We start from the raw sequence: 12841 nt of genomic DNA, 5'->3' as shown, positions 1-12841 counted from the left end.
CGGACACAACTGAAGTGACTTAGCAGCAGCAGCAGCAGGTATATAATTAACAAAGGTGGTCCCTGCTTTCATGGGGCTGAGAAGTCTAGTAGAGGGAAGACTATTAAACCACAAATAGTTACATCGTTATCCACAGAGTTAAAGATGAGTGCTATAAGTGTGAGTAACATAGGGACATAGCCTAATCTGGTTACCATGGTTTATTTCATAGGGTTCATTTACTTGTTCCTTCAGTTCCAACTATATAGTTACATTCTCTTGGGATTGATTATTTTAAGGATAAGATTTTTATTTCTAGCATATTATTTTAATGATCTCTCAAGAGTTTTTGCTTTTGAAAATATACCACATTCCCCTTTTTTTCCTCCCAGGTGACAACTGTTGACAGATTTCAAGGTCAACAGAACGACTACATTCTTCTGTCTTTAGTACGAACCAGGGCCGTGGGCCATCTGAGGTATGTAAGGAAGCATTTTTATAGTAATGTTGAATCTTACTGTCTGCTTCGATTTTGAGCTTTCATGGCTAAGCAGCTTTCAGGTTTAAAGTATAGTTTATTGTTATGGCAATTTTTGGTGCTTTTTGTTGGAATGTAACAGTATCATATTCTTTGTGTAATCATTACCATTGCTTCTGAATTTTTTGAATCTTAAATATTTTAGTCATTTTAACTTTTTCCTCTTCAGGAGCATCCAGGGATAGCATTTGATCATTAAATATTACACACACACACATATGTATATATATGTATCCTATATCTGTTTGAAATTTAATGTGAGAAATTAAAGGAGGTAAAGTGGTAAAAAGTCTCAAGTAAATTTTTCATTGCACGGGATTTCTGACTTTACCCGACACAGTCTTTTAGCTCAGTGTTAGAGAGGATAAAGGAACCATTTGTTCTCTCAGGATTAAGAATTGTCAAAACAAACAGTAACCTATTTTTATCATTTATTGTGATGTATTTATGTGCTGGAGATTTTGTGGGAATAATATCTCCTTATTACAAAGCAGCCATTTAGTTTTATATAAACCTTCATCTCATATGACTTACTAGCAAAACTGTAAGGAGAGTTCATTTTATTATTTTACTTAATGGCTATAAAAAGAAAATTCTGCATGCTCTCTTAATGTTGTGATTAAGTCAAGATCTATTTGGTATTTAACCCAGAGTGCTCATGTTCCACTAAGCCAATAACTTTTATGTAGGAATAAACAAAAGATGTAATGTTTCAATAAATAATTTCAAGACTATAGCATTCTAAAATACAGTTTATTTTTACTTAAGTGTGAAACGTGTTTTTGGAGACTTAACTTTTCCAAAAAGTTCCATTTCCACATTGAAATTTATAGCTGCTGCTAAATAGGGCATCATTATGATTTACCTAATTAAAATCTCTCATCCAAGCTCACAGTATGAAGACGAGAATACTGTTCCTCCTCTCCCCACCTTTTCTCTTACTCAGTAGTACTTTCGTCTTTTTCACATTCCCATGACTTTATTTCTATGCTGTTCTTTACCTGACTTTTCTGAAAACTCAACTAAATAAAGAGAAAGATGATGATAATAAAATGCTTATAAATGAAGGCTTAAAAAAGTACCTGATTTCATTATTGTCTCACATATCCAGCTTTTCTTTATCCAAATAAGTTAATCTTCTTTATATCTACCAAACTTTTGTTTTGGAAGTTCAGCTTCTTCGGTGGCTGCTGATGATAGTGATGGTAGTTTTATTAAAGCACAGAGGGGGGGAAAACTTAATTTACCAATCACCTGTAATTCAGCTTTCCAGATAGTTTAGGTATCTTAGTGAGAATTTTATCAAGCTCCTCATAGAATTTTTTGGTTTGTAGATGCAATCTTTCATGTCTTTGTTTTTCTAAGAAGCAGTAAAATATTTTGTCTTTCAAATTCAAGATACCAAGGAAACCTTCCATCTTCCATATTTTTCTTTTTAGTAGCATCTTTATTGAGATATAATACACATGCTGTACAATTCACTGTGTAAATAAACTGTATTTTTAAGTGTACAATTCAATGATTTGTATATAAATAAACTGTATTTTAAGTGTATAGTTCAGTGATTTTTTAGTATATTCATAGAGTTATACAACTATATTCACAATTTTAGAACATTTTCTAAAATAGTGAGAGACCCTATGCCTGTCAGCAGTTACTCCCTTCCTCTCCCCCTCAAGTCCTTGGCAACCGCTGTTCCACTTTGTCTATAGATTTGCCTGTTCTGGGCACTTCATGTAAATGAAATTACTTAGCATAGTGTGTTCAGGATTCATCCATGTTGTAGCATGCGTCAGTACTTCATTCCTTCTAGTTGCTAAATAATGTTTTGTGAATATCTTATACTTTATGTACCCATTCATCAGTTGATGGACAGGGTTGTTTCCACTTTGTGACTGTGTGGACTGCTGTGAACATTGATGGACAAGTTTTTGTGTGAACGTATGTTTTCCTTTCTCTTGGGTGTAGACCTAGGAGTAGAATTGCTGGGTCTTGTGGTAGCTCTGTCTAACCCTTTAAGTTAGTGCCTGCCTTATTTCTTTTACCCATCCAGGATAGGAGCCAGACTGTTCAGCTTTGGATCCAGAGACCTGTTTTGGGACACTGTGGAGCTGTTCAGAAGCTAGAATAGTGAGACATTTCTGGTCCCTTTTCCAACATTCGTTGTTCTTGTCCCTACTGACTTGAATAGCCCAGCTACAAATAGAAGTGCCTGTGACTCGTCCAGAGCAAGTCAGTGAACCTGTCCCCAGCCATGCTCTGGAGCTCATGAAAGAAGGCAGCAGTTCCCATTGCCCCAGTCTCAAGATGCAGCACCAAGGAGCCCTATCTCTTCATGCTGCCACCCTGTCCTTTTTTTGCCTGGTAGTTTGCTATGTTTGTGGTGTGTGATCATTCATTTAACAGATACTCTTAGATCCTTCTATTATTTGGCAGTATGCCAGGTTCTTGATATATAATGGTAAGTCTAACATTCATTGTCTCTGCCCCCATGAAGCTTAGAATCCAGTGGGGGAGACATTAAACATGTCTTTGGGAAATACCTACATTTGATTCTGCAGAAGATTGTAGTCTGTACAGTGGAGATGAGCTTGGTAGAGCCACTTAACTGCACTGCAGTTAAGGGACCGGAGGGCGGAGCTCCTCAGAGGAGCGAGTTTACTGTCACTGCAGTAGCGCTCTGGCTATGCTCCGCTTAGAGACAGAGACTTCTGGATGAGGAGAGGAGAACTGAATGGAGTTTCAATACTTGTGTGAGAGCTCATGCTAAGTATCTCTAGCACTGTACCTCTAGTTACTAGTTTTGGAACCACCCACCTATGGCATGACCCCTTGGGCTTCTAAGGAAGGTGGAGGAAGTGAAAAACAATTTGACTTGCAGTAACCTAAAGATAACATTTCCTTCAAGAATCCAGTGTGTCACAAATGTGGAAATTCATCAGAACTTCTGTGAAAGGGTATGCTCTCTCCTTCCACCTAAATGAACTTCTCTTAGTTTGGGTTGGTGGGGTATAAGGATTGTACAGCCCCAATATAACTGCTGTTATACACTGATGTTGTACAGTTCCTTCTGATAAGGGAAACTAGATCCTTATCAAGGCCATAAAACAACAGAAAATGAGACTGAATAGAGATAGTCCCCAAATGTCTCACATTATGCAGAGACAAAGAAAAGCCATTTGATAAATATTTCAATTCCCAATTCTCTGTCTGGTTAATATATGATCTTTGTAACGTTTGGTCCCTATAACACTCTTTAATACTTTCTTTCAGGTATTAGGGATGCTTATACCAGATTTTATTATGATTCAAAAACATCTTCTCTTTTGTAGAATACTCACAAATTTAAATAGCCATCTAACAGCATCTTAGGAAAACAAAGTATCCTCCATATTGAAAGCTAAAACCATATTTTCTTGCTAAAACCATATTTTCTTACTAAAACACATTGTAACTAATGTGAAATAATGATGCGAAATCAGGCTTACATAGCTACTCTTTTATTGTTTTTTTCTTTTTACATTAGATCCTTGTTGGTTATCTGTTTAAATATAGCACTCTATATTTGTCAGTCCTAAACTCCCAGTCTGTCCCTCCCCACCACCCTTTTCCCCAGGTAACCACGAGTTCATAATCTGTTTCTATTTTGTAAACAAGTTTGTTTGATTCAGGTAAATTCAGTAAAGAACATATTCTTTCTAAAAGATAAAGGAAACTGCCATCATTCATCATTTGGCCAGCTACCTGTGTAGCTGAAGCAGGCATTTTGGCATCTTTATCACTGTTTATGTGAACACTGAGACCTATTATAAGCCAGGGATTTGGGCATAGGTACTAGAGTAAATGCATGAATAAGACATGATATTATTATGTTATATCATATCATCATATTGTGTTTATGTTTGTGTTGTAATTATTATTATTATAAATAAGTTTAAAGCAGTGTGATTATGATCATAGGAAGTGATCATAAAAAGCAGGAAATAAAATTTGACCTATTAACCTTGACAGAGCATGGGAATTTGGTGGGTGAAGTAGAGGAAGGGCTGGTTTGGATTGACCTAATGGTGGTGACACAGTAAATTGGTAACTAACAACTGAGCTATTATTGCTACTTAAACCTTTTTTTAACTTCTTATTTTATATTGGAGTATAGTCAGTTAACAGTGTTATGATAGTTTCAGGTGGACAGCAAAGGAACTCAGCCATCCATATACATGTATCCATTCTTCCCCAAACTCCCCTGCCTTCCAGGCTGCCATATAACTTTGTATTTAAACCTTTTAAATCAGTGCATTGGTTATTTTGTGATTTCCCCCTACTCTCTCCACTCAAAAACACTTAGAAGTTGGTAATAAAGCGTTAACTTCTTACTTGGTTAACTAGTTACATAGCACTGATTAACTTAATGTTTATCCTGTTAAGTTTTTAAGAAACCTAACTCTTTATTGCCACAGCTTAACGGTAATATTTAGTAGAATGTTTAAAAAATAAAAGGCTGCATAAATATATTTTTAATCGTGATATATTTTAATTAATTTTGTTTGTTTCTCAAAGGGATGTCCGTCGCTTAGTAGTTGCCATGTCTAGAGCCAGACTTGGACTTTATATCTTCGCTAGAGTATCCCTCTTCCAAAACTGTTTTGAACTAACTCCAGCTTTCAGCCAGCTCACAGCCCGCCCACTTCATTTGCATATAATTCCAACAGAACCTTTCCCAACCAGTAGAAAGGTAAGACTTCTTTCTCCATTGTGTGGGGCAGCATTTCTTACAGGTGACTGCATTGTTTGAGAGCACCACATAGGTCATCTGATCACTGGTTTAGAGTGTTCCTTACACTAAGGAACTGAATTAGATCTCCTTTGTAAAAATAATATCAGCTATCACAGTAAGGAAATCCTTATTGGACTCTAACACTTACGTCTTAATATCCTCTTACTGTTCTTATGTCCTCCAAACCCTAACAGTGTTCATACTTAAGTTGGAGACATGAACTTCTATTGAAGTGTTATCTTTCAATGGTTTTCACTATATACTTAACTTTCTTTTTCTGTTTTTTAAAATTTATTTTACTGAAGTATAGTTGACTTACAGTGTTGTGCTAGTTTCTGGTATACAGCAAAGTGATTGAGTTTACATATATATACATTCTTCTTCATACCTTTTTCCATTATGGTTTATCATGGGATATTAAATATAGTTCCCTGTGCTATACAGTATATTGCTTATCCATTCAATATATAATAGTTTGCATCTGCTAATCCCAAACTCCCAGTCCATACCTCCCTCACCCATCCCCTTGACAACCACAAGTGTGTCTGTCTGTTTCTTCTGTAGATAAGTTAATATATGCCGTATTTTAGATTCCACATATAAGGGATGGTACTTAACTTTCTGCCTTCTTCTAGAATGGAGAGAGACCATCCCATGAAGTACAGATAATAAAGAATATGCCCCAGATGGCAAACTTTGTATACAATATGTATATGCATTTGATACAGACCACACATCATTATCATCAGGTAAGTTTTCTCAGAATTGACTCATTATTGTTCTTGCTGTAGCATTTTCTCTGTTGGCAAATAAATCTTTAAAGTACTTGATTATTCCTTGTGAGACACCAGCTAAACCAAAGTAGATTACTATTCATATACCATCCATATTTTAAAAACATATTTTATAGCTATAATCTGGCACATAATAAATTCCACATATCTAAAGTATCTAATATGATATGTTCTGGTGTTTGTATGTACCCATGACTATATTCGAGATAATGAACATATGCATTATCCTCCCCAAAGTTTTCCATGTACACCTGAGTAATCCCTCTCATCCCTCACCAGTTCCTGTTCCACCTTCTCCAGGAAACTGAGGATCTACTTTCTGTCACAATAATTAGTCACCATATTTTAGATGTTAATGGAAAGAGACTCAAACAACATGTACTCTTTTTCCCCTACCTGTTATTGCTCAGCATTATTTTAATATTCATTTGTACTTCAGAATGTATCAGTAGTCCTTTTCCTTTTATTGTTGAATAAGTAATCCATTATACAGATGTGCTAAGTTTACCCATTCATCATTGATGGACATTTGGGTTTGCCTCCAGTATTGGCTCTTATAAATAAAACTACTATGAACATTCTCCTACAAGTCTTTGTACCTTCTCTTTGGTAAATTTCTAGGAGTGGAATGGTTGGGTAGTATGGGAGGTATATATTCGACTTTTTTTAGGAAACTGCCCACCTGTCTTACAAAGTTGTTGTCGTTGGTCAGTTGCTAAGTCGTATCCATCTCTGCAGCACTGTGGACTGCAGCTCGCCAGGCTTCCCTGTCCTTCACTGTCCTCTGGAGTTTGCTCAAACTCATGTCCGTTGAGTCAGTGATGCCACGCAACCATCTCATCCTCTGTCACCCTATTCTCCTCATGCCCTCAGTCTTCCCCAGCATCAGGGTCTTTTCTGATGAGTGGCTCTTCACATCAGGTGGCCAAAGTATTAGAACTTCAGCATCAGAGCTTCCAGTGAACATTCAGGGTTGCTTTCCTTTAAGATTGACTGGTTTGATCTCCTTGCTATCCCAGGGACTCTCAAGAGTCTTCTGTAGCACCACAGTTCAATTCTTTGGCACTCAACCTTCTTTATGGTCCAACTCACATCCATACATGACTACTGGAAAAACCATAGCTTTGACTATAGTCTTACAGAATTGTACTATTTTATATTCCCACCAGCAATGTGTGAGTGCTCACACATACCTATGCTTGGTCTTCTTTATTTTAGCATTCCAGTAGGTATGTAGTGGTCTCATTGTGGTTTTGATTGGCATTTCTCTAATAACTGTTGATGAACATCTTTTCACGTGGTTATTTGCCTTCTGTATATCTTCTGTGAGGATGTGTCTGTTTAGGTCTCTCACTCTTTGGGGTTGTTTTATTATTAATGAGTTTTGAGAGTTTTAAATTTTAATCTGACTACAAGTTCCTCATCAGACGTTTGTTTTTACAAATATTTCCCAGTCTGTGACTTTTTTTTTTTTTTTTCATTTTTAGGTGTCTTTCAAGTCCCAGTATATCAAGTTGTTTCTTTGTGATTCATGCTTTTTGTGTCCTAAAAGCATTTAGCATTACCCAAAGTTATGGTTTTATTCCAGTGTTTCATTCTAGAAGTTTTATAGTTTTTTTTTTAATATATTTATAAGTATGATACATTGTGAGTTAATTTATTTGGTGCAAGGGTTGAATTTTGCTCATTTGCATGTGAATATCCAGTTGTTTCAACACCATTTCCTGAGGAGGCTGTTTTTTCCCTCTGTTGACCTGACTTTTTTTTTTTTGAGATTAAAAAAGCAATTTTTCAAATTGAGATCTAATTGACACTTAATTTTGTTTCAGGTGTATAAAATAATGATTTGAAATTTCTATACATTGCAAAACAATCACCACAATAAATCTAGTTAATATCCTTCGCCACACTAAGTTACATTTTTTTTTTTTTTTCCTAATGTTGAGAACTTTTAAGATCTTACCTTGTGGTCTTAGTAGAAAAAAAAAAAATTCATTGACTGTGTATGTGAGAGTGTTATTTTTGGGTTTCTGCCTTGCTCTATTGATCTCTGTGTCTTTCCTTTTGCCATTACACTATCTTTCTTAGAGTTTCTTTACAGTAAATATTGAAACTAGATAATATGAGTCCTGAAAATTCCCTTGGTGGTCCGGTGGTTAGGAAGGACGCCACGCTTTCACTGCCAAGGGCACAGGTTCAATCACTGGTCAGGGAACTAAGATATTGCCTGCCACACCTTACAGCCAAAATGATGATGATGATAATGTGGCTCCTTCAGTTTTGTTGTTCTTTTCCAAAGTGTTTTTGCCTATCCTAGTTCCTTTGCTTTTCCCTTTACATTTTTGAATCGGCCTCTCGCTTTCAGTCCCTAGAAAAAAGCATGCTGAGGTTTTGATTAGGATTTTTGAGTGTTATTGCTTAGGATCAATTTGGGAGAAATTAACATAACAATAGTTAGTCTTCCTTTCCATGAGTATGATATCCCTCTCCACTATATTTAGGTCTTCTTTGAATTCTCTCATCAGTGTTTGGCAGCTTTCAGCCTGCAGCCTTCATACATATGTTGTTAGTTTTATCGCTAAGTATTTCGCATTTTGTGCTCCCATTGTGAATATGCTTTTAAATTTTTTTCAGTTTCCAACAAGAGAAACAAAATTCCTAAAGAAAGAAGCCAAGCCTTAGCTCCAGAAAGGGAAGCTGGGCATATAGGGCTGCTCCAGTGCCCCGGTTAAGTGGGACAGAAGCCCTGTGCCTGCTGCTCTCTCCCTGCCTTGTCTCAAGGCTCGGTTCACCCTTGCCCTCACAGCGCCCCTTGATTGAAGTGGGCCCTTTCTTGAGTTGGTGTGCCAGTCAGTCCTAATCAGCCACTCTTTTCCAGTGTTTATAATAAGTTCCTTCATGAAAAAATTTAATTGCTTTTGATATTGGTTTTTCTCCCCAAAGATTTAATATATATTATCTTCTTCTTATCTGATATCTGTGTCAGCATATTCCATGGAATCGGCAAAACCTAGGCCATTATCATCAGAGTTGTTACCTCTGCAATATGAAACAGCCCTCAGTGTTTTGGAGCTTTCTAGAGTGACAGTATCTATTAGGAAGATAATGCGAGAGCCTAACTTAATAAGCCAGGTGGGGTTGTTTTTTATTATTATTCATTAATGTTTCCCTCTTTTTTTTCCTTCATCAGACTTTATTACAGCTACCACCTGCTATGGTCGAAGAAAGTGAGGAAGTTCACAGTCAGGAAACAGAATTGGAAACAGAAGAAGAGGCCATGCCTGCTCAAGCTGACGTTGTACCTGATAAAGCAACAGATGCCAGCTCCAGTCAGGAAACCTCAGCCTCTGAGACTGAAACCACCCCCAATCAGACCGGAGCCAGCTCCAGTCCAGAGGCTATCCCTGCTGAGCCTGAGATCCCTGGGACAGGACCGGTAACTGTACCAGCGGAGAATAACACCCCTCACGATGTCACATCCACTCCCGGAGAAACCGAGTAGCCAAGCTGTAGCCCTTCTTAGAGAGGACATTTCATTAACAAAGTCATAGGTAAAGTTACTTCTTGTATTTTATATATGCTTCTGCCATTATAATGGCACTGGTGAATATTCAGTCCTTATTTTTGTTAGCTGATAGTCAATGTTTGTCTTCTTGGATATATTAAAAAAGAATGTATGTGTGTGAACAACTCCAATTTTATTTGTTCAATCAGAAGAGTGAATAACCGTTCCTTTGCTATTTTGATCATTAACTATGTCTGTAATCATACCCACATTAGAAGAATTTTGTATGGAATAATAGTTCACATTTTTAGTGAACTTCTCTAAAAAAAAAGGATAAAATGTACTGGAATTAACCATAAATAACCTTAAGCAAGTATCTAAATTGGGGAGGAAATCATTTCTTCTATCATAGTGTGAGATGATCAGATCATGTTTCTTTCTGTCCTTCATTTCTTTGCTGTCTTCCTTGATTTAAAGGCATTAACACTATAGGATATAGGTTACTCCAGTCCATCAAAGAGGGCATGCATTTCCTTCCCCCAGACCTCAGAATGTGTTAGAGTCACCTAGAATGTCTATTTATTCTTAAGGCTGCTCCAGAACTAATGAATCAGAGTCTCGAGGTTAGAGCCCAGGAGCCTGCATTTTTATGTTTACAGGTGATACACCATTAACATTTGAATTGCTAACTGAATGGCATTGGGTTAGTCTGGTGAAGAAGGAGCCAAAATTCATCCTTCCGCTAAGCAAGAAAAATCTGGCAAATCCATCTGGGTAGGAGCAAAGGTCCAGGGTCCAGGCAGTGAAAATCAGTGAACTTAGTTAACTCCTGTATTCATGATGGATTTCTCCCAACACAGAAATTCTGAGTTTTCTGTCTTGTTTAGTTCTCCTGATAGCCAGCTACAAGGAGACCGCAAGGTAAAATGTACTTCAGATTGGGAAAGCAGCTATACTAGGACCTTGCTACTCAAGTGTGCTTTGCAAATCAGCAGCATCAGTGTTGCACTGAAATTTGTTAGAAATGCAGAAGTTTGGGCTGTAGCCCAGGTCTGCTAAATCTCAGTCCACATTACCACAGAGTCCCTTGGTGATTCATCTGCACTTGGTAGTTTGAAAAGCACTGTACTGAGATTACTGTGCTGTCCTCACATGAACCAGAGGTAGAATGGTGATTCTGTGGTGATAGAATTTACAGTGAGTGTGACTTATGTTTTCTGACAGTGAACCTGTACTTACAAGGTCCCTGGGCACGGTGACCAGAGAAGAGATGGGTGTGTGTGTGGGGAGGGTGAGATTGCCCACCGGTTCTCTTCCCCCTTTCCGCATCTGCTGGGGTGGCTAAGGGACACATTTCCGCTGAGTTCTCCTCCAGTGTATCTACTTGAGGCCTGACCGTGCCCAACAAAGTTTTGAAGAATTAAGGAAGAATTGGCACAGTGCCAGTGAGATGCTTCTCTGGTCTTCACATTTCAAAGGAATGAATTTGTCAGGAAATTAAACCCAGAAAGTAAAGTCCCTGATATTTTTGAGTAACTAGTGTTAACTTTACCAGTCTATGGTGGGTATAATTTAGACTCTCATCTTGATGCTTCCCGCAGCATCAACAATTGTGTAAAGATTGGATGGACCGGGGTAAAATGAAAGTGATAGGATAATGAGGAGAGTGAAATGCCAAGGAAACTAAACCAGAAATCCACCTCTGTTAGCAGAGCCAGGATGGCACCAAATGGTCTGTTACATAATTTATCTGGGTATAAGAATTTGAAAGCAGGTGTTGTGGGCCTCACCTAGCATGAGGACTACTCTCAGAATTATTTTCATTTGTGAATATATAGTATCAGGCTAAGCAAGAGGGAAAGCAGCTTTACCGTATTACTGTCTTTCCTAGAAAAGATTGATTTTTCCCTCTAGCCTTTAGAGGATATGAATCATGGTACCTGAAACCAAAATAAGCAGACTGTTGTGCTGTCTTTCCTTAAATAAACCATTTCCTAAGACTGTATATTACTCTGTCTAATTCGGTGACTGAACTTATTTATCTGCCGCCTGATTTTTATCACTAAAAAGAAAATTTTAACTGGAAGGTAAATAATTTCTTTGCCTTCGTCAAATTAAGAAAGGGATGATGAAAGTGGGACTTGAATTATTTTAAATTGTTTGTTCACTAGAAAGGCCAGTGAATTGCAGTTGACTATAAAATTGTGGAATTTTTAAAGGAACTTAAGAGAGCTTTTCTTATTTTAAATAATGAGGAAACTGAATCAAAGGTTCTTAACCAGGGTCACAACCATGGGAGACTGGGGTAGAATCCAAGTTATAGACTAGGGCAGTTTTTTGCCCTTTTTTTGTTTTAAAGTCAACCACACATGAATACTTGCTTCATAAATGTAAAAGTTTTCTATTTAACTTGCAGTTACTACAGACACAGGTATTTTCGCCAGGTGACCATTTCAGGTTAATGTTCCCATTGCTCTGCATCCTGTTTTTCATATCTGAATATGTCATGATTTTGGAGTTTATTTTTAAAAGCAAACCAAAAAGACACATGCCAAGAGAAATAGCATGAAATGAAGCAATTCAAGTATTTAGACTTTTTCCCACAAAATGCTGAGTTAAGAAAGTTCATTACCAGCAGTTGAGAATAAATAGCTGTATTGATTTGGGCAAGTGAGTGGAAAGATCTAAATATTATCAGTTCCCTTGCAGTTAGTGTGATGATAAAAGATATTTTGCTAGATACTGAGAGAAATAGTACAAATGGACCATTTGTGCTCCTATAAAAAATGAAGTTTTTTATGATCAGGAGACAGCATGATATTGTAAAACAGACTTTGGATTCATCCAGTCCTGCCTGACTTAAATTTTACTTCGTTTGCTCATCAGTATTTGGTCTGACCTTAACAAGTATTATAACCTCTCTAAGTCCCAGTTTTGTGATCTACAAAATGGGGAAAGATCCGTTTGTTTGTTAATAGGGTAATTCTTGCAAAAATATCTGGCACCTGGCTGCTCAGTAAGTACCGGTACCCACCCCACTCCACCTCCACCCTCCATTTTCCTCCAGATCTTTTATTACCAAATAATTCTCTGACTCGAGCACTTAGCTATGCCCCTATCCAGGGAGCGTGGAGGACGATGAAGAAGGCCAAACATGGTGGCAGTTGACATTTGAGATCAAGGGTCAAATTTACTGATTCAGAACCTTGAAATCAGCCCATAACAACATTGAGGAAGGTCTCTGCTGAAAT

At 37.4% G+C, this 12841-nt stretch overlaps 1 protein-coding gene across 1 annotated transcript in view; it reads left to right on the top strand.

Moving 5' to 3' along the window:
- The window catches only part of AQR (aquarius intron-binding spliceosomal factor), an 81749-nt gene extending 70177 nt beyond the window's left edge, over positions 1–11572 (top strand). Inside the window, exons 32-35 of the mRNA XM_052646387.1 lie at positions 372–457; positions 5075–5249; positions 5927–6040; positions 9276–11572. Coding sequence (XP_052502347.1) covers positions 372–457; positions 5075–5249; positions 5927–6040; positions 9276–9587 — 687 coding nt within the window. The 3' untranslated portion in view covers positions 9588–11572. The remainder of the gene's footprint in view (positions 1–371; positions 458–5074; positions 5250–5926; positions 6041–9275) is intronic.
- The last annotated feature ends 1269 nt before the right edge of the window (positions 11573–12841 follow it).

Source organism: Budorcas taxicolor, chromosome 10 (genome assembly GCF_023091745.1).
Source record: "Budorcas taxicolor isolate Tak-1 chromosome 10, Takin1.1, whole genome shotgun sequence".
NCBI classification, from domain to species: Eukaryota; Metazoa; Chordata; class Mammalia; order Artiodactyla; family Bovidae; genus Budorcas; species Budorcas taxicolor.
This window is presented reverse-complemented; position numbering and strand designations above follow the sequence as displayed.